General features: G+C 41.9%; 1 protein-coding gene across 1 annotated transcript; it reads left to right on the top strand.

Moving 5' to 3' along the window:
- Window positions 1-1,276: 1,276 nt before the first annotated feature.
- LOC119889336 (fibroblast growth factor 4A-like) lies at window positions 1,277-21,379 on the top strand. The gene is made up of 3 exons (XM_038700267.1): window positions 1,277-1,568; window positions 16,843-16,946; window positions 21,155-21,379. The coding sequence occupies exons 1-3, from the start codon at window positions 1,277-1,279 to the stop codon at window positions 21,377-21,379; spliced, it is 621 nt and encodes a 206-aa protein (XP_038556195.1).
- Window positions 21,380-25,207: the final 3,828 nt, after the last annotated feature.

The raw sequence follows: 25,207 nt of genomic DNA, 5'->3' as shown, positions 1-25,207 counted from the left end.
ACCGACACACGTGCACCTAGAATTTCTGTCCTGTTTTGCTGTTTGTAGGCCGCTGCTTCATATAAAAAGCTTTCCACTGACAAACTGAAGACTCTTATTGTGAGGAACTGAGTTGGGGAAGAATTTTCATTTACTTGAATTTCTAGCAAACAGCATTTACCTCTCCAACAGGTAGCCTAAACAATTAACCTATTTAACCTTGTTAATTATTAATTTATTATTGATTATTGCTTATTTTACTGTACACAACAAAATGTTCTAAATAAATAACAATGTTAAAATTGAGACGTTTTGGCTCATTTTTTGCAACTGAAATTACATTTTTGTTATTACTTAGAGAGTAAAGTGCAGGAAAAAAGCATTCCAGATACTGGTACTGGTATCTGTTCAAATGTGAACGGTACCCTACCCTAATTCTGAGTTTATAGCTACTCTTCTTGGAATAATAAAACGACTGTCCTGAGGAATCCCGTGGTCTAACAGAGCTGTCAGGACATTTTTTTTTATTGAATTAGACTCCAAACACAAGATGTATACAGTAGTGTTTTGCTGCAGGTTGCACTACTAGTAATGAAAACACTTGCTTATTGTTTTAGGTTACTTGGAGTTAAAATTGTATTTTCATTCATTGGTATTATCAGAAATAATGTATATTTAAATCCAAGGAAGTCTACAAGAATTTTCTGAATACAAACAATTTTAGCATAAGGCTGAAAAGCAACAAAATGTGAACGAAGTGAATATTGCATATAATAGTGATGGTGAAATTAGTGAAGGGGCCCCTTTACATCTGTCTCTCAGATAAGATCTCTTCATTAATTTCTTTACTACTCTGTGTTTGTGTACTTGCGTGTTCCTCTTTGTTTTCTGTCACTATGTGTTTTATGTATTTCTGAGTTTGTGTGCTTTTACAGCATCTGTGACTCACAGACAAACAAGACAGCAGGTGGTGTGTGATGTAATATTGGGTGCATATAAGTCTGCTGTCTGTCTGCTGGATCTACCTGAGGAGGAAGCAAAACTGGGAAACAGGAGACAAATCACTGGCAAACGGGACCCCTTATGGGTTCACTTTTTAGAAATGTTTAAATATGCATACTGAAACTTTTCTCTGGGCTTTAAAGAGTGCATACGTTGAGACATTTTCTTCATGGTATTTCTCTGAGAGAAATTTCTGCCATTGCCATTTCTATTCATACTAAGTGAACATTAAATTGGGCTTATAAATACACAGTAGTTGTGTACCTCTACAATTCCCGGGATTGGCAAGAACAGGATGTCATCGTCAAGGTCCAAGCTCCCTCTGCTCCTGTATGGGATCCTCCTGTGCAGCTCTTTTGCTCCTCTCCCAGTCATCAGCAGTAAAAAACAAACTATACGTAGTACCGGTTCATTGGTTTGGGCTAGCGGCAGCTCCTGGGACAAGAGAGAGGTGACAGCTAGAGATGGAGAATACCTGCTGGGGATAAAGAGACTCAGAAGGCTTTACTGTAATGTGGGCATCGGCTTTCACATTCAGGTCCTGCCAAACGGAAAGATCACAGGCGTGCATAATGAAAACAGATACAGTAAGTATTTTGCCATTCATTGTTAAAATCCATGTAAAGCAGGCAAATAGCATAATTTTTATGTTAAGAATTTTCAATGGAATTAGGGCCATTAGGACCAATGATTCATGTATGGATTGTTAAATAATATAATATAATAAGTATAACAATTAAATACAAAGTATGTACAATAATAACTTTTCAGTTCCCGTAAAAAAATTATGGATTTAATTTGGGCACTACTGGAAAATGTTACAAATGTAGACTCAAAAAAGCAGCAATGATTCCAACAGATCCACTGCTTAACACTGACAACCTTTACTGACTAATTGTTGTAGAAAAGACTGCATATAAAATGAATTTATGTGGAGGTTATTTTTGTAGTTTGAATAAAATAATACTTACTATTAATTCCAGTTCATATTGTAGACACGTTGCCCAGGGCCAGCATACACAGACTGTGCTGCACACTGCAAATAAGCTTTTTTGAGAGGCCCCAGAATGCGTAACCGGTGATCACCACACAGTGCACGGTTAGATTTCCGACTACTTGCTGTGATGTTATGCTGACATCGCTACAGACAGCATATTTGGGGTGATATACTGTTTTGTGCAAACACAAAAAAATTAATGTACATCTTGTATACAACCATGACAAAAGGTTTAATTTTAAGCTGAGACCTTTATTAAAATATTTAATTGTGCGTAGGACAACCTTACTTATAGATGTAGCGATCAGAAACTAACCACTTTGCTGCAGTTCTCATTGAGTTCATGTATCACTCAGGTTGCACTACTAGTAATGAAAACACTTGCTTATTGTTTTTGGCTACTTGGAGTTTAATTGGTATTTTAACCTCACAAGACCTCTGCAGCTGTTAGAGCTGGAAACAACAGTTGCTCTCCGCTTTAGACCACGGTTAAAATGTAGACGCTGAATCAAAGATATAACCCCTTCATTGGCAATATAACATTTTTTATTTTGGATCTTTTGTTTTAGGTAAACGTATTTGGCCTTGTAGTGTTTGTAAACTTTTGCTCATTTCTTTTGGTTCCTGTTTGATCCTATGATGTTTTGATATTACAATATTACATTCATGATATTTTAATAGTACATTTTCTTCGTGTGGCCTGGGAGCTCGCTATTCAGCCTCCATTTTGTAAAGGACCTGTGGTAGAGTGGAAGTGAATACATTTACTTTGACAGTGAAAGCAGAGATGTTCGGGTTGTTCATAGTTGGCAGTCGCGTTTTGCAACAGATGAAGGTAGTGTTGAAATTATACAGTCTCTAAACACTAGTTAGAAATTGATAAGACACAGGGTTTGGGAAAACATAACATGGACGCACCACTTCTGTCCGACTACTCCAGTGTTTCATTGTCAGCATGCCGCTCGGAATATTATAAAAACATGAGGATTCCATGAAGATTTATGGTAGTAAAATTAATTTCATGGTGCTGAGGCAAGTGAATTGTACTTTACTTTTTTCAAAGTTGTAGATTGTTGTTGGAGCAGCTGAACAGCACAAATATGTCTACATGTCTGTTAAAACTGGATTCAATTTACTGAAAAGTTTAAGTTTTGTCCGTTTTTGTAGACAGCTATCTTTCTTGACAAACTGAGACTTTCAGAAAACATGGAAAGTACATGCCTATGCTCCATGAAATCAATTTTACTTTTCTAAATCTCTTTATTACGTTTTCTAAATATTTTGGTATGCATAATGCAAGATCGTCATATAATATACAAAATATGAAACAACCCTTCACTTTCCCAACTCTCTAGTCTCTCCTACCTATCCTCCCAAACCATCCCAAAACCCAGTGCTACCCCTAGTCCCAACCCAGCAAGCTACAACTGACCACAACTGACTAGAACAATAACAAGAAATTAAATCCTCATCACAGCACAGCACTTTTAAATCCAGAATCAGATGAATCAGAATCAGAAGGAGCTTTATTGCAAGGTAGTGTTTTACACATACGAGGAATTTGCTGTGGTGATAAGGTGGAACACGTAGACAAACATACAGTCGACATAAATAAATGTAGAAATACATAAATATGGAATAGAAGAACAACGTTGCAGACATATACATGTGCATTATTCTGGGTCTGTGCCGTGCAGAAGGAACGCAACGGAAGAGAATATTGTGTACATATAAATATATAAACTGAAAACAAAGATCAACAATCAACAACTAATATATGCAACGTGCCAGGTCTGTGCACGACACGAGATGAAACAGTATTTACATGTGCAGAGACATTTGCATCATTTGCAAGGGGGGAGTGTCAGTGGGGGACCCGGGCCTTTTTAATGAGGCTAGTTGCAGACGGGAAGAAACTGTTTATATGGCAAGAGGTTTTGGTCCTGATGGACCGCAGCCTCCTGCCAGAGGGGAGAGTCTGAAACAGTTTGTGTCCAGGGTGGGAGGAGTCAGCTGCAATCTTTCCTGCACGCCTCAGAGTCCTCGAGGAGTACAGGTCCAGAAGAGAAGGAAGATTGCAGCCAATCACCTTCTCTGCAGAGAAGGTGATGGCTGCCCTTGTCACTGGCAGTGGCAGCAGCGTACCAGATGGTGATGGAGGAGGTGAGGATGGACTAAATGATGGCGGGGTACCATCATTGCGTTTGGCAGGCTGAACTTCTTCAGCTGCTGCAGGAAGTACATCCTCTGCTGGGCCTTTTTAATGATGGAGGTGATGTTCAGTTCCCACTTGAGGTCCTGGGAGATGATGGTGCCCAGGAAGCGGAAGAAGTCCACAGTGGTGACTGGGGAGTCACACAGGATTATGGGGAGGGTGGGGCTGGGCTCTTTCTAAAATCCATGACCATCTCCACTGTCTTCTGAACGTTGAGCTCCAGACTGTTCTGGCTGCACCAGGTCACCAATCTTTACCAGGTCGATCTCCCACCTGTAGGTGGACTCATCCCCCCCTGAGATAAGCCCAATGAGGGTGGTGCTGTCTGCAAACTTCAGGAGCTTGACAGACTGGTGACTGGAGGTGCAGCTGTTGGTGTACAGGGAAAAGAGAAGGGGGGAAAGAACGCAGCCTTGAGGGGAACCGGTGCTGATGGTCCTGGAATCAGAGACATGTTTTCCCAGCTTCACGTGCTGCTTCCTGTCCGTCAGGAAGTCTGTGATCCACCTGCAGGTGGAGTCAGGCATGCTCAGCTGGGAGAACTTGTCCTTCTGCAGGGCCGGGATGATGGTGTTAAAAGCAGAGCTGAAATCCACAAACAGGATCCTGGCGTAGGTTCCTGGGGAGTCCAGGTGCTGGAGGATGTAGTGAAGGGCCATGTTTGCTGCATTGTCTACAGACCTGTTGGCTCTGTAGGCGAACTGCAGGGGGTCCAGGACACACAGGGTATGTGATTGATTTTAGGTGGGACAACACAAGGCGCTCAAAGGACTTCATAACCGCACGGGTCAGGGCGACGGGTCTGTAGTCCTTTAGTCCTGTGGTCTGAAGCAGAGTGCTTCAGGGTGGATGGGGAGACAGAGTCCGGCCCAACTGCTTTGCAGGGTTTCTGCCTCCTGAAAAGACCTTTGACTTCCTTCTCTGTGATGGAGAGGGGAGGGAGTGGAGCTGGCCAGCTCTGAGGAGGGGGAGGAAGAAGTGGTGGACTGAGGCTGAAGCTGAGCAGAGGAGTCACGGGGGATGGTGTCCGATTGACTCTCAAAGCGGCAGTAGAACTGGTTCAGCTCATTTGCCAGGCGAGAATCGTTTATGGAGTGGGGGACTTTGGGTTTATAGTTTGTGAACTGTCTGAACCCCCTCCAGACAGAAGTGGCGTTGTTTGCAGAGAACTGGTTCTTTAGTCTCTTTGAGTACAGTCGTTTAGCTACTCGCACCTCCTTGCTAAACCTGTACTTTAACGCCCTGCACCTCACCTAAATGCTTCCTCCTTTTCCAACCTTAGCTGTCTGAGTTTAGCTGTAAACCAGGGTTTGTCATTGTTATAACTCACCCTAGTGCATGTGTCCTCACAGAAGCTGATGTAGGACATCACAGCCTCTGTAAACTCATCCAGGTTGTTGGTAGCCTTCTTGAAAATGTCCCAGTCAGTGCAGTCCAAACACGCCTGAAGATCCTCAATAGCTTCACTAGTCCACTTCTTTGATGTCCTCACTACAGGTTTACAGAGCTTTAGTTTTTGCCTGCAAGCAGGAATCTGAAGGACCATCACATGATCAGAATGTCCTAGTGGAGCGCGTGTGACTGCGTGATAGACACTGCTAACTGTGGTGTAGCAGTGATCCAAAGTGTTCCCTTCTCTGGTTGGACACTGTCTGTATTTGGCAAGTTCTTGGCTGAGATTTCCCCTGTTAAAGTCACCGAGAACAATAACAAGGGAGTCCGGGTTTGTCTACTCCACACACAGTATCCAGTCGGCCAGCATGCGCTGTGCGTCGTGTACATTGGCGTGCGGCGAGATGTAAACACCGACCAGAGTGAATGAAGCAAACTCACGGGAGGAGTAAAGCGGTTTACAGTTAATGAGATGAAATTCCAGATTAGGAGAACAGTGCTGCTGAATCATTATAACGCCATTGTTAATATAAAAACAGATACCTCCTTCACCTTTTGTTTTGCTGGAAAGTTCTGTGTCACGGTCCACTCTGTACAGTTGGAAGCCTGCCAGCTGCAGTGCGGAGTCCGGTATCAGTTCACACAGCCACGTCTACGTGAAGCACAGAACAGAAGATGAATAAAAGTCTCTGTTTTTCCCCACCAAAACCTTAAGTTCATCCAGTTTGTTGCACAGTGAGCGCATGTTGGAGAGAAATATTGCCGGTAGCGGTGTGTGGCGTCCCCACCGGCGAAGACGCACGAGCGACTCGGCTCTTTTTCCTCTCCTGCGGCGCTTCACAGCGCAAGCGACAGCGAAAGAACCCTTCACCAAAATTTCCAATAATTCCACCTCAACGCCATCTTGGAGAATCCAGACTGTGGGGGGTAGACAGAAGCTATAAATTAATGTTAAATTTTCCCAAAGCCTGCGTCATAAGCAATTTCTGACTAGTGTTTTGAGACTGAATAACTTCCGCATTGACATCTGTGGGAGGGCCAGCTGCCGACAGTGATTAAAGAAGTGGTATTATGCTCATTTTCAGGTTCAAAATCTTATGTAGGGGTTGTACCAGAACAGGTTTACATGGTTTAATTTTCAAAAAACACCATATTTTTCTCATACTGCACATTGCTTCAGCTCCTCTTTTCACCCTATGTGTTGTACGCTCCGCTATTGAGCTACAGAGTGATGCATCTTACTTGTACAAAATCTTTGTTGGGAGTTGCACATGCGCAGTTCCCAGGTAAGGACTACTAGCCAGTCAGAGGCAGAGAAGGGCAGGTCGTAAGAAACATCGTAGTGTGACTCAAATCAAAGCCGCTTCAGACTGCAACCGTAACAGATGGTATAAGTTACTGAAGTCCACAACCACACAACATCATTGTTCCACATCTTGCCATAAACCACTACAAAAATCACCATATTTCAACTCAATTTATCATAAAAATTGGCCAAACAATTTGAACATTTGATCAGTAGCTTTCACATCAGGTGTAACATTAGCATTATAGTTATAACTTTAGGTGTGTTAGCCAACGTTTACAACAACTCCGCACTTGAACAGTCTGTGAAGTTACATTGCCGTGTTTATTAGGGCCCGAGCACGACCGTGTGAGGTCCCTATTGAATTTGCTAAGATTATATTTAGGGCCCGAGCACGACCGTGTGAGGTCCCTATTGAATTTGCTGAGATTATTTTTATTTATTAGGGCCCGAGCACGACTGTGTGAGGTCCCTATTGAATTTGCTAAGATTATTTTTTTATTATTAGGGCCCGAGCACGACCGTGCGAGGTCCCTATTGAATTTGCTCAGATTATATATATATATATATATTTTTTTTTTCTGCAAAGTAGGCTCAAATGACATGGCCTAAACATACTCGAAAACTCACCAAAATTTGCAAACATGTCAGAACCGGTGAAAAATTTCGTATTCTACAAGTTTCGCACATGGGCGTGGCAAAATGACTCGCTAGCGCCCCCTAGAAAATTCGAAAAGATTAGCCCCTCGTTCACGTTCAACCTACATGTACGAAATCTTCTGGGGACATGTATCATATCAACATGCACAAAAAAGCCTCAAGAACCCATAGCCTAAAGTCAACAGGAAGTCGGCCATTTTGAATTTTACGGCCATTTTTGGATGATTTACACACTTCGTACTTTAACGAACTCCTCCTAGGGATTTAGTCGGATCGATGTCAAATTTCTGCTGTGCCTTCTAAAGACATTGAAGATGTGTCCGTGGCGTCGATGATTCGCTATGAAACAGGAAGTTGTTGTAACTTCAGTGTACATGCTCACATCTGGACCAAACTGTACATGTAGGATGAGAGTCCCGCCCTGAACACATGTACATGCCGACATTCACCCACAGTCATAGCGCCACCTGCTGGCAACAAAAAGTGACCTTTAACGAAGCAGCCCCTGCCGCACGTTTCACCTACGTGCACGAATTTTCTGTGGTATGTGTATTTTGTCCAGACGCACAAAAAAGTCTCTTGGAGCCATAGCCTAAACCCAACAGGAAGTCGGCCATTTTGAATTTTACGTCAAATTTTGGATGATTTACACACTTCGTACTTTAACGAACTCCTCCTAGGGATTTAGTCCGACCGACATCAAATTTGTGCTGTGCCTTCTAAAGACATTGAAGATGAAAAGTTGTGCTATTTGCGAGTTTTCGTCAATGGGCGTGTCCGTGGCGTGGCGTCAAAGATCAAGTCTTCGCCATGACACAGGAAGTTGTTGTAACTTCAGTGTACATGCTCACATCTGGACCAAACTGTACATGTAGGATGAGAGTCCCACCCTGAACACATGTACATGCTGACATTCACCCACAGTCATAGCGCCACCTGCTGGCAACAGGAAGTGACTTTTAATGAAGCAAACCCCGCCGCACGTTTCACCTACGTGCACAAATTTTCTGTGGTACGTGTATCTTGTCCAGACGCACAAAAAAGTCTCTTGGAGCCATAGCCTAAACCCAACAGGAAGTCGGCCATTTTGAATTTTACGTCAAATTTTGGATGATTTACACACTTCGTACTTTAACGAACTCCTCCTAGGGATTTAGTCCGACCGACCTCAAACTTGTGCTGTGCCTTCTAAAGGCATTGAAGATGAAAAGTTGTTGTATTTGCGAGTTTTCGTCAATGGGCGTGTCCGTGGCGTGGCGTCAAAAATCAAGTCTTCGCCATGACACAGGAAGTTGTCGTAACTTCACTGTACATGCTCACATCTGGACCAAACTTTACGTGTTTGATAACTCTCCCACCCCGAAGACATCTACACACCAATACCGATTTATATTCATAGCGGCAAGTGCTATGTAGCTCCACATAGGGGACACAGGAAGTGACATATAGCACCTTCATGCGGCGTCGGAACCGCGTAGCAAATTCACAGCTGCACCGGCAGATCTCCAGAATGTGCAACTCGGCCGGCTCACACCCGGACGTGCTACAAGTGCGAGGGCCCGCCCAACGCTGCTTGCAGCTTTAATTTTAAATATAATTCACAACCAATAAAGCATACTGAATTTCCAGGCCCAAACAGAGTCGGAGTTGCATCGTGTTTTAGGACTCAACGTTGAACTGTTGCAGGTGTTCTGATTATCTATGCTGCCTTGCCGAAAAATGCTACCATAGCGCAAATCGATAAACTCGACTCTACTCGGCCCTGCTCCGTTTTCAATTGCAGATACCCAGAGATAGTACGTAGCTTGTCGTCATAGCGACGCCACACACAACTGCCACGACGTAATGTTCAATGCGACACACACACACACTAGCGATCCATACAGCTTTCTCTTTTTTAAGTTAAAACGTTTCAACATTCCTCAGAATGTAAAGACAGATAAGCGGTATGAAAACCTTCCAGCTGTGTTTTCCTCTGCCGTTGTTGCTGCAGCGGTCTGTGTGACGGCGGGAGTAGAGGGCTCTGTGAGCGGGCGGCTGGCCGGCCTCACACGCTCCTCCCGCGGGTTGGGGCAGGCTTCCCCCGCAGCTCCTCAACTCTGAAAATATTCAAGCACATTTTTGTTCCGCCATCACTTCTCGTAAAACTGTCAATATTCGAAATCTACACAGTTGATTTCTCACTTCAAAACTTCTCAGAAGTGGATTTAGTGATGAAATTACATACGAAAACTGTAAAATATAAAACTTTCTGTTGCTAACCTCTCTCTGGTGCAAGCAATGATGATGCGGTGAATAGTGAATATTCTCTCTGACCAGTCAGCAGCCTGTCCTGTTTTCACGTTACATTTTAGTATCCCTCAGCTGGCTTGGAACCTCGACATTTCTACAATGGAAAACCAAACAAAGGCGAGTCAAGCCAAAGGGCCTCTGCTCAGACTAGCTTGGTTAGAGAGCCGCTTGGCAAGCTTTATGACGCGTATTCATTGTGACGTCACAAGTAAAGGAAGTGAAGGGCTTAAATACAAACAAGCTGTTTTCAAGCGGTTCAGAGCAGTGCTTTGACCTCCCTTTGGGCTGGACTTTGGGCTTTTTCACTTTGCAAACCTGTTACATGCACAAAAAAGATATATAACTCAATAAAGGAGAGGGGAAAAGCCAAAAAGCATAATACCACCTCTTTAAAGGTTCAGTGTGTAGTCTAATATCTAGGAGGGTCTATTGACAGAAATGCATACTGTAAAACTTCAATTAATAGCCGAGTCCCAAATAGCCGCCTACCTCCTTTACTGGTCTGGTGTGGAAACACATTTTGACAAATAAATGCCTGCCTTAATTAAATACCTGGTCTGTTTTTTATAGAAGTTCTTTGGATGTATAAAACCTCTTAAACCCGCTGGGTCGCCACTTTACCTGCTTCTAAGCTGCTTCTAAGCTGCTCAGATCATTAATACAAATATTAATGTTTAAATGTATGATCAATATGTCAATATGGACATGTTGAACATCGTTAGATCAGTTAGATTCTCCACAATACCACTGTTAAGTTCATTTAACAGAAACAACAAGACCCAAAGTCTAATTCTTCTACATTTACCAGTGTAACCTGCATGGCTACAAGAGAGGATAAGGGGGGAAAAGACACGTTAACTTTGAAGCGCTCAAAGCGCTTGTTAAGCCTGAATGTGTCCGTTCCTTGATTATTTGATATATTCCTTAAGGGTCCACCCATCATAAGAATCAAAACAGCTTTTCAGAAAAATTTATCCAAGTCATGGATAGTCATGTGAAGTCCATAGCTCTCTGTCTGCTAACTTCTCTCATCCTGCATCCTAGATCAAATAAATGACGCAATTTTGTGCAAAAAGAATTAAAGGCCTGGCCCAAATAAAGGCAGTGTCAATTCAGTGATTTTAGCAAATAAAAGCCTGGGCTATTATTCAAAGTTTTACAGTAATATCCATAACTATGTTTTCAGTAAAGACCTTACGTAATGAACCGTTATGTTCTTAATAACTTAGATTGAGCCATTTCTATCTACATATGCCAACAGGAAATTATGTCATATCTTCGCTTTAGAATGGCCGATCGACACCAAATTTGGAGCATTAATGTGGGACGCCCCCCTGAGAGCCTGTGTAAAATTTGGTGCAACTCGCCCCCTAGGTGGCTCTATTTCATTCGAAATTATTGTTTTTCTATAACTACAATTGACATTGACATGAAACCACAGCCGAATTGTTCAGCATGCTCCCCTTACTACAGGCACCAAAGTTTACCCAAATATGCCCATAGGTGGCGCTGTTATTGCACATTAAAGACGTGAAAAAAAATCCCATTAACTTACATGCATTTTATATCTCCATAACCATGAGTCCGATTCATACCAAATTTGGGGCAATTGTTCCCCATGGGGCCCTGATGAAACTTGAAACATTTGGTGCAATTCGGCCCAAAGATGGCGCTATAATCAAAGGTCAAATATGCTCGTAGATTCCCATTCATTTCAATGGGATTTTCAACCAAAGCACATTTTGCCTCAGAAATGTGCCCCACTACATCTCACATTCATAAACCTAAAAGGCAATTGTTCCCCATGAGGCCCTGATAACACCTGAAAAATTTGGTGCAATTCAGCCTAAAGGTGGCGTGATTATTCGTATATCAAATAACGCTCCCATAGACATACATTCATTTTATATCTCCGTAACCGAAAGTCTGGCTGTTTATTCTCCATGAGCCCCTGAGCCACGGCGGAGCGCCCGGGTCGCTTACAACTGCTTGCAGCTACGCGGTATGAACTCTTTGTGTGTTTTAGTTATTATTATTATTATTATTATTAGGGTTCATACCACGTAGCATTATGAGCATATGTCCTCATAAGTAAATGAAACATGTCCTGATAGTTTCATTCAAATCGAACACCCGGGGCGCTATAAATGCAAACAAACTGCACGGGATAAAACGCAGATCAGGCTACAAAATACAAATTTTTTGCACCTCATACATACCCTGAAAGTCTCATTCAAATCGACCACTAGGAAGCGCTATAAATGCATAATAATTGGATGTGGAATGAAACATATCAAGCTATAGATCAGAAAATGCTTGTCCAATCGTTACAAGACTTGCAGAATGTGTTTTGTAACAATATTGAACCATGTGTGTGAAATTTCTTTGATGGCAATATTGCGAAAAAAGGTATGAACCTGCGAATCGCCGCTTGTGGCTATATTTAGGGTTCACACCGCGTAGCGGTAGAACCCTATTGTTTTTGTGTGTTTTAATAATACTATTATTATTAGTTGTCTGCCGCACCGGCTCAAATTCCCGTGAGCTGGAATGAGATAGAAACATGAAACTTGGGGGAATAACTGGAAATGGTGTGCATCAGCTTCCATAGAAATATGAACCCAATCGGCCCCATGGTGGCGCTATAATTAGGGCTTAAAAATGCAAAATACACACACACACACACGCTTAATGTTTCATTTATGTATTTTATTTAAATTTTTTAAATATATATATTTATATTTTACACACACACACACTTACTGTTTTATTTATTTTAACTTTTTATTTAAATCACACACATGATTGTTCTTATGTAGTTTGTATGATGCTTTGGCAATATTGTTGTTACACATTGTTACACATGTCAATAAAGCTAAATTGAATTGAAAAAAGAGAGAGAGAGAGAGAGAGAGAGAGAGAGAGAGAGAGAGAGACTATATAATATACACACAGAGGTACAGTAAAGGTAATGTGGCTATAGCCTGAATGAAAAATGGTACAGATATTTACAGTAGTGTTAATGGTAATAATTGTAATGTTAATGATTATAATAACAATAGGACTACTAACAATAATTGGAACAGAGGGTGTCGAGCAGGAACACGGGGCAGCAGGTGACTGGCAACCACAGATCCGGACTCCACAGCTCCAGAGCCAGAAACACCTGCAGAAAGTGATAGTAGGAGAGGGACGAGAAAGCACAAGACAACTGGAAAGGGAAGAAGTCGCAATAGTAGCATTTATGGGATGAGGTTGCATGTAGAGGGAGAGAAAGAAGAGGAGCTCAGTGCACCATGGGAAATCCCCCGGCATTCTGCCTCCTGGACCCAACTGGAACCTGGTTCCACAGGAGAGGAGTTTGATAGCTGAACGCTGTGGCTCCCAGTCTACCTTTGGAGACTCTAGGAACCACAAGTAACCCTGCATTCTGGGAGTGCAGTGCTCTGGTGGGGTAGTAAGGTACTATGAGCTCTTTAAGATAAGATGGTGCCTGACCATTAAAAGCTTTGTAAGTGAGAAGAATGATTTTAAATTATATTCTGGATTTTTTCAGGAAGCCAATGCAGAGAAGCTAAAACAGGAGAAATGTGACCTCTTTTCCTTGTTCCTGTCAGAACACGTGCTGCAGCATTCTCGATCAGCTGAAGAGTCTTAATGGACTTTTTCGAGCAGCCTGATAATAAGGAATTGCAGTAATCCAGCCTAGAAGTAACAAATGCATGGACTAGTTTTTCTGCATCATTTTTAGACAGCATGTTCCTGAGTGTTTAACACTCACAATTTTCAGGGGGAGTACCCCCAGACCCCCCTGTTCATATTGTCACAGTTTTGTTATTTTATTATAATTAGACACATGACATTACAATTTAGCAATTTTTCGGAGGGGGGGGGGGGATCAATTATTATGTGAAGTTTTATGGGCTGGGCTAAGCCACCAATGTTTCAAGATCCTAAAAACGCCCCTGTGTAGGAAGAAGAAGTGATGTGAGTAGGACTGGAAGTAGTAGTCAACTGGTTCATTAGAAGTAAGAAAAGAAGAGAAATGTGGACAAATGGAGGCCCACACGTATTTTTTAGCAGAAGAGCACAGAGCGTGTCAGCCACTGTAGCTTGTGATTGGTGCATCCATGTGCTTCAGAATCTTTTTTTCTCCTTCTTTATTGCAAAAAACATGAGATTTGTGCTAAATTGCATATTGCATATATATTTTGTAAACATGTAATATGGTTATAACAGTTAATTTGCTTTCCATGTAGAGTAAACTAGATGTCTGCATGTTGTTTAAATGCTCTGATAATGCTAATCCAACACATCTTTGTAGTAGCGTCCGTGTTGATTCCACATTCTGAATTAAGAGCACATGAACACACATTGAAGTTGGAACGACTTCACAACTCTGGAAATGGGACTGTCCGAGGAGCATGTGAATGCACCATGAGCCGCTGGTTGTGATTTGCAATCCTCACCACTAGATGCCAGTAAAATTACTGATTCTTTAACAGATTACCAACTCTGCCACCGCAGCATTGGTAACTCATAAATCAGCCACTGGACTTGTCTATACTATTTTTGACCTGCATGTCTTTCACAAGAAAGCAGGACAGGTCAGGTTCCAACTTTCAAAAAACTACAAAATGTGCAACATTAAGCTTTCTGTGTACTTTCTGAAACAAACAGGTCAATGTTTACTTTTTCTGCTGTGATTATCTCTGTATGTGTGAGTAGCCATATTGCAAATGAGAACGGTTTAAATTGCTGATAAATATGCTGTAAAGGTAAAAATAAATTACAGCATTTTTTCATACCATGTTGTGTAAATGTTAATTTTCTGTTCTGATGAGCAGTTGGCAACTTAGTGCTATCAGCATATGAATGTGTCTAAATGGGTTAATGTGACAGTGTGAAGCGCTTTGAGTGGTTATAAGACTAGAAAAGTAAGTACAAATCGTTTACCATGAACACCATATACTAATGGGATAGCCTACAGTATCAGCATGTGAGACAACATTCTGTAGCATTACATTAAAAAAAAAAAGTTCAGAAAGCCAGTTAGCATCAAGGACAAACTGTTACTAGTATGTGAGAATAAGAGAACAAATCATTATGTATTATCAAAAATAAAAACAGATATGGGAAGCAGTGGTGTTTTCTCTCAGAGGCCAAGGGAAACCAGGCTTCCCCTGTTTTTTTTCAGACTATTTATCATTTTAATAAAATCACAATGTTTAGTTTTGATAAATCTTATAAGCTGTTGCTGTCGTCTCATCCCCATTTCTCACCATCTTACAATAAGTGAAACCGCGCTGACTACGCGAGGAGGCCAGGCAGAGTTGGCATCCCTTTGTGAAGAAAAATGAAATGATTAACCAAATCAGATGAGGCCATTGTCATCCCACTGCCTACCTGTGATTAGTCAGGATGATACCAAGGGAAGCCAGCTGCTGACAAATCACAGCATGCGATCAACGTCATTCAGATGAAATAACGGGAGCTGTTAGCAACTTTAGCTGTGCAGTTATGGAGGGTTGAGATTTGGAGTATTTAGTTATAAATAGCTTTACTAAACTACCACTACAGCAGCAATTTAAGATTAAATCTGATGGAAGACCAACGCCAAAACTGGAGCTGCGCCTGGAGAGGAAAAAGGGGTTTCAGACATTCAAAGAGGAAAACTATATCCATATAGAGTGGCTAGCTGGTAGCACCAAACTTCAATTGACTCTGTTGTTGCAGAGAACCTAAATGTCACAGTTTGAGGTGAGCGCAAAGCTGGTGTGAGCCCAAATGCTAGACACTCAGAGCAAAGATGAAGTTCAGGGATTTAATCCAAGAGCAACACAAAAAAACAGGGTTTACAGGTAGTTAAATAAACCAAAATCCAAAACCGCAGAGAGACAGGCAGGCTGCATCACACATAACACAACAGAGTGTATTCGCACTACAATGACCAGACACAGGCTGAAGAAACAAGCAAGTATATATACACACATTGGTAAACGAGCTGGGAGGGGGATCCACAGGTGAAAGACATGAGGGACTAATCAAGCACACAGACAGGTAGAGTGACAGCAGGGGAAAATAGACAGATACTAAAAGAAGCAAAACACAAGACACTAACTGGAACTCAAAGCCCTTAGCAGAAAAACAGGCAAAATAATTACTGGGGGAACAGACAGAAGCAAATCTAAATACAGAAACAGGACAGACAGGCAAACTGAATGATAAACTGAATAATGAGAACAGCTTTGCTTTGCTTGCCTGGATTTAGCTGCGAATGAACAGTTCGTTGAAGTAACCTTTTTGTTTTTACTGCGGTTGCCCTACTCATAGATAGCACCACAGACAGCACCTGCCACAGGGCACTGGGCCAGGTTAGGCTACCTGAATAATTGTTTTTACTCTCTTGGTCTGGTACTCTGTTGTTAGTCTTGAGTGATGTTGTGTTATGAACATTTGGCCAAGCATTAAATAAGAAGTATGTAGGCCTATCTGATACATGCACCACTGCTACTATGCAAATGCCTTCAATTGTCTTCTGATTGAGTTTGTGAATGCTTCTTTTATGCGTAACCATATCCTATTTGTACTGTTCACTGTAAGCAGCGGGCTATGTATGCTTTTTGGGGTGAGAGAGAGTGAGTGAGTGAGAGACAGAGAGAGAGAGAGAACATACTTGTCGGTAAATGCAACTTTCAGCGTGTGTATTGATAACAGTAGGCATCTTTAAAGTATGATTCAATTTTGTGTAAAATTATACCCTGTACTGTAATAGCACAGTGCATTAGATACATAGCCCTCCAACTTGGACATCCTCTCTCACTTGGCTTCCCCCAAAATTTACCCCACCCCACGCCACTGATGGGAAGAAAGGCCTTCATTTTAGAACTGTTAAATTATGGCTTTATATGTGACTCATGTTGGTTAATATGTTTATAAATGTAGGTAAATTTTTGATGTATTCTATGTGCTGCTGATCATTCCCATGTTTCATTCTAGGCCTTCTAGAAATTTCCCCGGTGGAGAGAGGAGTGGTGACTCTGTTTGGGGTGAGAAGCGGTCTCTTCATTGCCATGAACGACAAAGGGAAACTCTATGGTTCGGTAAGAACTGATTAGGGCATGCTAATTTGATGACAAAATGTGTGATCTAAAGTTAAACTGCATCATCTCCTTTGCCCCGACTGAAATATAACGTGGAAGTGCCAAGTGCCAACTGCAGTTCCTCGAATGGCCACTTGCTGGCTTTAAAACCGAGTTGGTCCCCATTGAGCTCCATGTTAAAATGCCCAACTTTACAACAGAAATAAACATGTTTACAGTTTACAAAAGCAGTTTTGGTCTCTATCTTGAGAACCTTGCGATGTTAAATTGCAAAGCTTGGCCATGGCGTGGCGTTGAATTTTGATGTTTCGCCATGAAAAAGGAAGTAACATAAATGGGCTAGACATGGTCAAATCTGTCCTGAATTTCACGTCAACCCCTTAGAGTCTTACATGTCAGTATCCAGTCATAGTGACAGCGCCAACTTCTGGCACCAGGAAAGGGCATGTTTCAAACTTTACCCCTAATGCCTCATTTTTAACACATAGCACCTTAGGGACAAAAATGTCCATTGTGAGACTTTTAGCCTACACATGGCTAGGGATACTTAAAACCTCAAAAAACTTAGCACGCATGTCAGAAGGGGTGTTCTTTGTTGTCTAATATGGTTGCGCAGCGTAGTTGTGAAAAAATGGCTCAATAGCGCCCCCTACAAAATTTCAACAAAGCAGCCCCCACCGTATGTTTTACGTAGCTGTAAAAAATGTGGGGGGCCTAGAGCTTTAACCCGAACGACTTCAAATGTGGGCAGCGCAATCTTAAGAGCCTTGCAATGTTAATTTGCAAAGCCTTTTTTGATTGATCAAACGGTGTGTCCGTGGCGTGCCGTTGAATTGATGTGACCCCATGAAAAAGTCCATGTAAATGGACTAGACATGGTCAGATCTATCCCAAAATTCACAAGTAAACCTCAAAGAGACTTACATGTCAATATCCAGTTATAGTGATAGCGCCACTTACTGGCATCTGGAAAGGGCACGTTTTAAAATTTATTGCTGCTTTGTTCCACAACCACGTCCCCAATCCATATCAGACAATAAAAACCAACACTTTTGATGTGCATGCCAAGTCTGGTGACGTTTTGAACATTCCTAGCCATGTGAAGGCTAAAAAGCCTTTAGGAGGTGCTATAGAGACAACGTACAATCAAAAGTCCCAAATATCACACCGAATACACATGTTACCAATTCGAGTGTGGCTGCAAAGTTTTGTGGCTCTTTCAGCATCCTAAAGGCCTCACACCTGTTGAAATATTGAAAATGATGCAGGAAGTGCAAGATGGCTGACTTCCTGTTGGGCACAATAAATAAAAAAGAAGAAATGTGGTATTTGTGATAAGAACAATAATCCCACCAAATGTTATGCAGATTAAAGAAACCTTTTCCAAAACACATTGTTTGTTTAGGGGCGCTATTGAGCCCCCTGGTCTTGCCCCACCCCAGTCACTGCAGAATATTGGATCTCCCACCAGTCCTGAGGTGTGTGTACATTTTCGTGTGGATTCGAGTATCCTAAGACCATTTATTTATGGCGAAACATCACAATTCAATGCCACGCCATGCCGTTTGAGTAATCAAAAAAAGCTTTGCAATTTAGCCTCGCAAGGTTCTTAAGATGGCGCTACCCACATTTTAAGTCGATCGAGGAGTATGGAGCCTGTAAACGGGGAAAACGCTTGTAAATAATTCAAAATGGCCGACTTCCTGTTGGGTTTAGGGTATGGCTCCAAGAGACTTATTTTTAAGTCCAGAGATGATACATCACTCTCTCACATTTCATACAGCTAGGTAAAACGTACAACAGGGGCTAAAAATGCTTGAATGAATGTGTAACAGCTAAAAATGCTTTAGGGGGTGCTATTGAGCCAACTTGCAACCCTCTGTCTTAAAAATGACAGCAAATGGAAATATTACCAGTTCAAGTCTGGCTGCAAATTTTCGTGGCTGTTAGCTGTTACCCTAACATTTTAAAGGCCTCAAATATCTGTTTAAAAAATTGAAAATGATGCCGGAAGCGCAAAATGTCTCACTTCCTGTTAAGCAAAATCTCATAAGAAAAGCAGTAATGTGGTCTCACCACATCTCATAAAGATCAAAGAAACATTGTCCAAAACCTATTGTTTGTTTAGGGGCACTATTGAGTCCCCTGGCCACGCCCAGGCCCAATCACTACAGAACATTTTCACCTGTTCTAATGTGTGTGCAAACTTTCATGACCTTGCGAAAAATGCGTTTCCGAGGGAGAATAATAATAATCGGAGCAAAAACAATAGGTTCCTTGCACTTCGTGCTAGGACACCGTTGGTGCCCTGCACTTTTGTGCTCAGGCCCTAATCAGACAAAGATGTAGCATGTAGAGCAGGCCATTGGAACTATTTGAATACTAGAACATTTAAATCAAAATAATTCAATTCAATTCATTGTGATTAAGCTGTAGTGATCAATCAGTGTTTTAATTATTTTATGCCAAGAAGAGATTCCAAAAATCTTTTCTGGTGGGGGGGTTATAATTTCAGTTATAAATTCATAATTTCTCAACCCCCCCCGGTTGAGAAATTTCACCCTCAAAGACAGCCTGACCTAGTGCAGTGACCTAAGTGCTGTTTTGGGCAGTTCAGTCTTAAAACTTGCCACCTTTGGTGAAGCCGAGATAAGACTCGGCGCCTGACTGTGACAACATTAACACTAAACAGAAAATAACTTTCTCCTGAACAGCCTATCAGAACTCTTTTGGAAGGAGGGCAGGAAACCCTAAACTGCCCCCCACACATGTAACCATGGCAACTGACCTTCCTCTTTGTTTAATTACCTCACATCAAAGGATATTCTCCTCTTCACACCCAGAGGTGAATTGGTTAGAAACTCCAGAACACCAGAGGAGGACAGCTCACATTCTTGTGGGGACAAGAATTGTGTCTCCTGATAAACTTACCATGTTTAATGAAATAATCTTTGTTAAGTTACTTGGCAGGTCTCTCCACTCCATTAGAGTAGTTATATTACTGTGTTGTTGCTGTTGAAAAGAAGAATCCATATAAGTTAATTTTGCAGTGCTCTTTAATTTTCAGCAATGATTCCTGACATTCGTTTAAGTGATGTTTTTAACCAATACTTTATTCCCTTCTTTTTCTTTATACACTTCGTATACTCCCCAGAAATGATATGATACAGAAATATTATCCTGTGCTACTTAATTAACTTTCCAGCTCAAATTTAATGTTAAATAACCATTTCTTCCCTAGTGAGAGGGTCAATTGTTCTCTCGTGGAACCAGTGTCCCCCAAGAGGACAAACTAAGTATTACATGCCATCGTTCTGAAATGCCGTTTCTGCTGTATAAATGTATTACTCTGTACTTAGTTCTCCGTAATCTGATGCCATGTTCGTGTAACTTGCTTATATTCTCCAAGTAAGAATGTGTAACAGCCAATATTATCCAGGAAATATTGAGTTAAGTCTTTTTCATTCTGAAATCATGAATGTGTTTAATTAACTGGTAACATTCTAATATTACAACGACTAAGTAATTGTTTCCTTTCCCTTTATCGAATGCTTGAAACCAAGAACGGTATAACCGATATTTGATTAAAATACACGCAAATAGACTTTTAGAATAGACAGCGGAGCTCTTTGTTGCTCGCTTTCTCTTCTCTACTCTACCCTTGTGCTCCGTCTCCCAGCAACGCCCTAAGAAGTCCGGCCCGGCTTGCTGCGCAGATTCCTTTGCTCTTTTCAAGCCACACACGCGAAGCGCCGCGACCTCGGCTTTTCCCTCGTTTCCAGCAACTTACTTGCTTTATATTTTGTTTTGTTTTGTTTGTTAAAAGTTATCAGACTGAAGCTCGGACCCTGTCACGTGTGTCTGTTGCGCGAGCAGTAACAAATCCAAGCCGAATGGAGCCGGACCTCCATGAAAACCTGCTAGTAAAAAGCCGGTCCTGGCATGCCAAACCGTGGACGCCAAGACCGCTAACTAGCCATGTTAGGCTCCAACCGGCTGGAGGAACAACAAGCAGTAAGGCAAAACCAAGGCATTCTGTAGTTGAGTTGATGTCAAATAGTCTGTCTCACAGTCTGTCACAGTCCCACAGTCCTATTGTTCACCTGTGGCTCTGTCTCACAGTACGTCTCACAGTCTTATAGTCCACCTTTCTCTCTGTCTCATAGTCCGTCTCACAGTCTTTTAGTCTACCTCTCTCTGTCTCACAGTCTGTCTCACAGTCTTTTAGTCCAGCTGGTGGAGGGAAACACCAGCAGCAAGTCCCCGGCAGCAAACGTGCCGCGCAGGTCACCGTGCACCCACCAATAAAAGCTATCACCCCAACCGCCGGGAAAACAAATGCCGCCCGTGCCAGCTGTCATGTCTTGCAACGAGGCAACCAGCTCACCTGCATGCCACCACCAACCCACCCACCCGTCAAGGGCCCAGAATAAACCGGGGCACAGCTCCGCCCCACACTGCACATCCTGAAAACTAACTATATACTTCAGTATCCAGAGGGGTCCAACAACTGGCCGACAGAGAAACGGGGCCAAGGAAGCAAACCAGGGACGAGGAAGAACAGCAGAAAGCCGTGCCAGGAAGCTCCCCTCCGCCAGGGAGCGATAACGCAGGAGAACCAGACCTGTCTTTCTGTCTCTCAATCCGTCTCACAGTCTTTTAGTCCACCTGTCTCTCTGTCTCACAGTCCATCTCACAGTCTTTTAGTCCACCTGTGTCTCTGTCTCACAGTCTGTCTCACAGTCTTTTAGTCTACCTCTCTCTCTGTCTCACAGTCTTTTAGTCCACCTGTCTCTCTGTCTCACAGTCCGTCTCACAGTCTTTTAGTCCACCTGTCTCTCTGTCTCACAGTCTTATTGTCCACCTGTCTGTCTGTCTCTCACTGCTTCTCTTTCTCTCCCTGTCTGTCGTTCTCTCTTTCACTTGTTCTGTCTCTCTCTCTCTACCTCACCATCTTCCTGTCTCTCTAACCTTCTCAGACTGCCTGTCTATCTGTCTTTATCTGACTGTTTGGCGATGTCTTACTGTGTGTCTGTTTGTCCCCGTCGCTGTCTGACTGACTGTCTTAATCTGATTCTCTGCCTATCGCTCACTGTATGTTTGTCTCTGTCTCTCTGACACTCACTCTCTTCCTGTCTCTCTAACATTGTCTGTCTTTCTCCCCCTTAACTTTCTGTCTGTCTGTCTGTCTGCCTTTCTCCCCCTTACCTTTCTGTCTGTCAGTCTGTATATCTGCCTTTCTCCCCCTTAACTTTCTGTCTGTCAGTCTGTATGTCTGCCTTTCTCCCCCTTAACTTTCTGTCTGTCTGTCTCCCTTCTCCCCCTTTCTGTCTGTCTGTCTGTCTGCCTTTCTCCCCCTTACCTTTCTGTCTGTCAGTCTGTATGTCTGCCTTTCTCCCCCTTAACTTTCTGTCTGTCAGTCTGTATGTCTGCCTTTCTCCCCCTTAACTTTCTGTCTATCTTTTTTCTTTTGACTGACTCATTTCAACTTCCGTTTATGTCAGTGTAACAACTTTCATCATTTTAGTAACTTATTTTAGCTCTGTTCAACTTCCAAGTTCTTGCAACAATTTTTCCTCCAAATGGCTCAGGACCATAGCCATTGGTCGTTTGGTTACTTCTTCGTCACCCAATCAGGAAGGATGTACCTTACTGTTCTATGTTGCGTTTGGTCGAACAAAAGAGCGCTGACTCCAGACATAGAACCCCCTTTGATCTACAGGAATACACAGTCTTTGCTCTACCAACTAGTCATACATCACAACAGGGGTTGTCTCCAAAACGGTCGACACCCAATCTTAGGAGTCTATAAAGAAGGAAAAGGATCCTTCTGGCTCTAAACAAAGAGGTGTCAGTTTTGTTCACATAACAGAAGAGGAGATAAACAGTGGTTTAATTAACATTCTAATGCAATCATCTGGCCTAAAACCCTGCAGTTTTACATTTAAAGAAAAACACTGAAACACTGGAATACATTAAGTTTTTAATTTTTTAAAACTCAACACTATAATTCAGCTATGTACTACTTTGTGCTGTGATTCAGCTATGAACTACCTTGTGCTTGATGCTTGCATCCTATGTTATTGCTAACCTTTATTATTATTGGGTGTGAATGCTGCATCCTATGTTATTGCTAACCTTTATTATTATTGGGTGTGAATGCTGCATCCTATGTTATTGCTAACCTTTATTATTATTCTTCCATCACGTTTTTTTGTCCGCTAACTAGTCCCACAGCTTTTGACGTAGAAACTCCGTTCAAACTCCAAGTTGTCCGGCTCAATGAGGAATGGGGTGCTATTACTTTTGTCATTGATACCTTGAATACTTTTCAAAATATTCAAGGTTTTCCAGGAATATTCTCCCATTGTAAGTGAATGGAGAGACCGTCGAAATCCTCCTCATACCAACTCTACTTTGAAAGCTCACCAGTTCAGCATACTTTCAGCTACAGACTTGATTTCAACTGTAAATTGGTCACAAGAAGTTAATCTATTAATGATGTATTCAGCTTTTTGATATATTTTATGGTTTGTTCACGCTTGCTGTCGAAGTTTTCTGCTTTTTTGAGCTCTTTCCTGAGTTTATAATGGGTGTGTATTGCGTGAGTTAGAGTGGGTGACATCATCACTACAGTGTAGCAGGCTCTGAAAATTGTCTTTTGTCAATTGTCAATTTTCTCTTTAACTCGCTGGCTTGACCAAAATTTTAACTCTTCATGCATAATTTTACACCAGAAACGTAGTAAATTATGTTGTGGTTCCTCACATGGGCTTTTTAAATCCCTCGGAGTTATAGATTTGTTTCTGTGTCCTTCCAAAGGACAAGAGTGACAGAAAATTCTCCATTGGCTGCCATTGTAAGTTCTCCTCAAATTTTCTTGACCAGAGCAGGACGTACCAGTTATTCAACTCGCCAAAATGGTCAATTTTTTCAACTTTATCCAAACAAAAAATACATCATATTGTTCACAAATGCCTTCTGCCACTCCTGGTCAAGTCAATTTGTCGATATGACCTATAGTTTAGTCTCTGGGGAGGTTTGTTTGAGGCAAAGATTTAGATAATTTCAGAGGGATATTCCTATGTGTCTCTGTTGTAGAGCTGGTTACCTTGGTGACGTAAATTAGCTGATCAAAGATCAAAGGACTGGGTCCTCTGTTCTGATTGGTGGACTGAAGTTAAGCTATTTTCTGAACACCTGTTTGTGTCCTCTTCACTGAACACATACACACACACATTAATACACTGACAGACACAATACACACACACAGAACCCTCAAAGCATGGAGCTTTAAACTTTACTGAATGGGAGAACACATGTATGCATAACTGTGTGTCCCAGCAGGTGCGCGCACACAATTTCTCCAGACATTGCGGTGCATTGTCTACTTTCATGTAGTTATTCTCCAGCACTGTGTTAAGGCTTTGCCACGTGGACAGAAATGTGTCAGCTAAGTTTGCGAGAGAAACAGAGGATGAATATTATTGGCAATAAAACTGTACAGCGTGGAAGTTCAGCTCACAGTTCAGGGGCGGCTGTGGCTCAGGAGATAGAGCGGGTTGCCCATTAATCGGAAGGCGGTTCAATCCCCGGCTCCTCCAGGCTGCATGTCGAAGTATCCTTGGGCAAGATACTGAACCCCGAATTGCCTCTGGTGGCTGTTCCGCCAGTGTATGAATGTGTGTGAATGTTAGTTTCGGTTTGAGCACTTTGGCTCAATGAATGAATGTATGTGTGAATGGTGAATGATGTAGTGTAAAAGTGCTTTGAGTGGTCAAAAAGACTAGAAAGGTGCTATACAAGTACGGAGCATTTACATCAGCCAGCTAAACTTCACATTTTACTGCCCTGGTGGAAAACACTTATTTTTACTGCTGACGGCGTTACGATAACGATACGTGTGCCTATCAAGTGACCTTGTGAGTGATAATGCTTATACTTTCAGAATTTGAATAAAAAAATGTATTTGTTTGTAGTCTATTGCTTGACAATTGTGCACTATTTGATAATTAACAGTGTAAATGCCCATTAAAAACGTTGCACCATTTAACCACAAGCTAAAATTATGTTATTATTATCAGTACTAGTTTGTGTTTCTATTGTATTGTATTTTGGTAATTAATTTGGAAAAGGAGCCTAGATCCTCACCAACCACTGCCTTTGAAAACCTAATGTATCATGTGGTTTATAATGGATTGTAGTGCAGAAACAGTGAGGCTTACATTGTCCTGTTATCTGTCAGTGGTCATACTTGATGC

This window comes from Micropterus salmoides, unplaced genomic scaffold (genome assembly GCF_014851395.1).
Source record: "Micropterus salmoides isolate LMB-PRFRI ecotype aquatic unplaced genomic scaffold, ASM1485139v1 Ms_hic_scaffold_5, whole genome shotgun sequence".
Lineage (NCBI taxonomy): Eukaryota > Metazoa > Chordata > Actinopteri > Centrarchiformes > Centrarchidae > Micropterus > Micropterus salmoides.
This window is presented reverse-complemented; position numbering and strand designations above follow the sequence as displayed.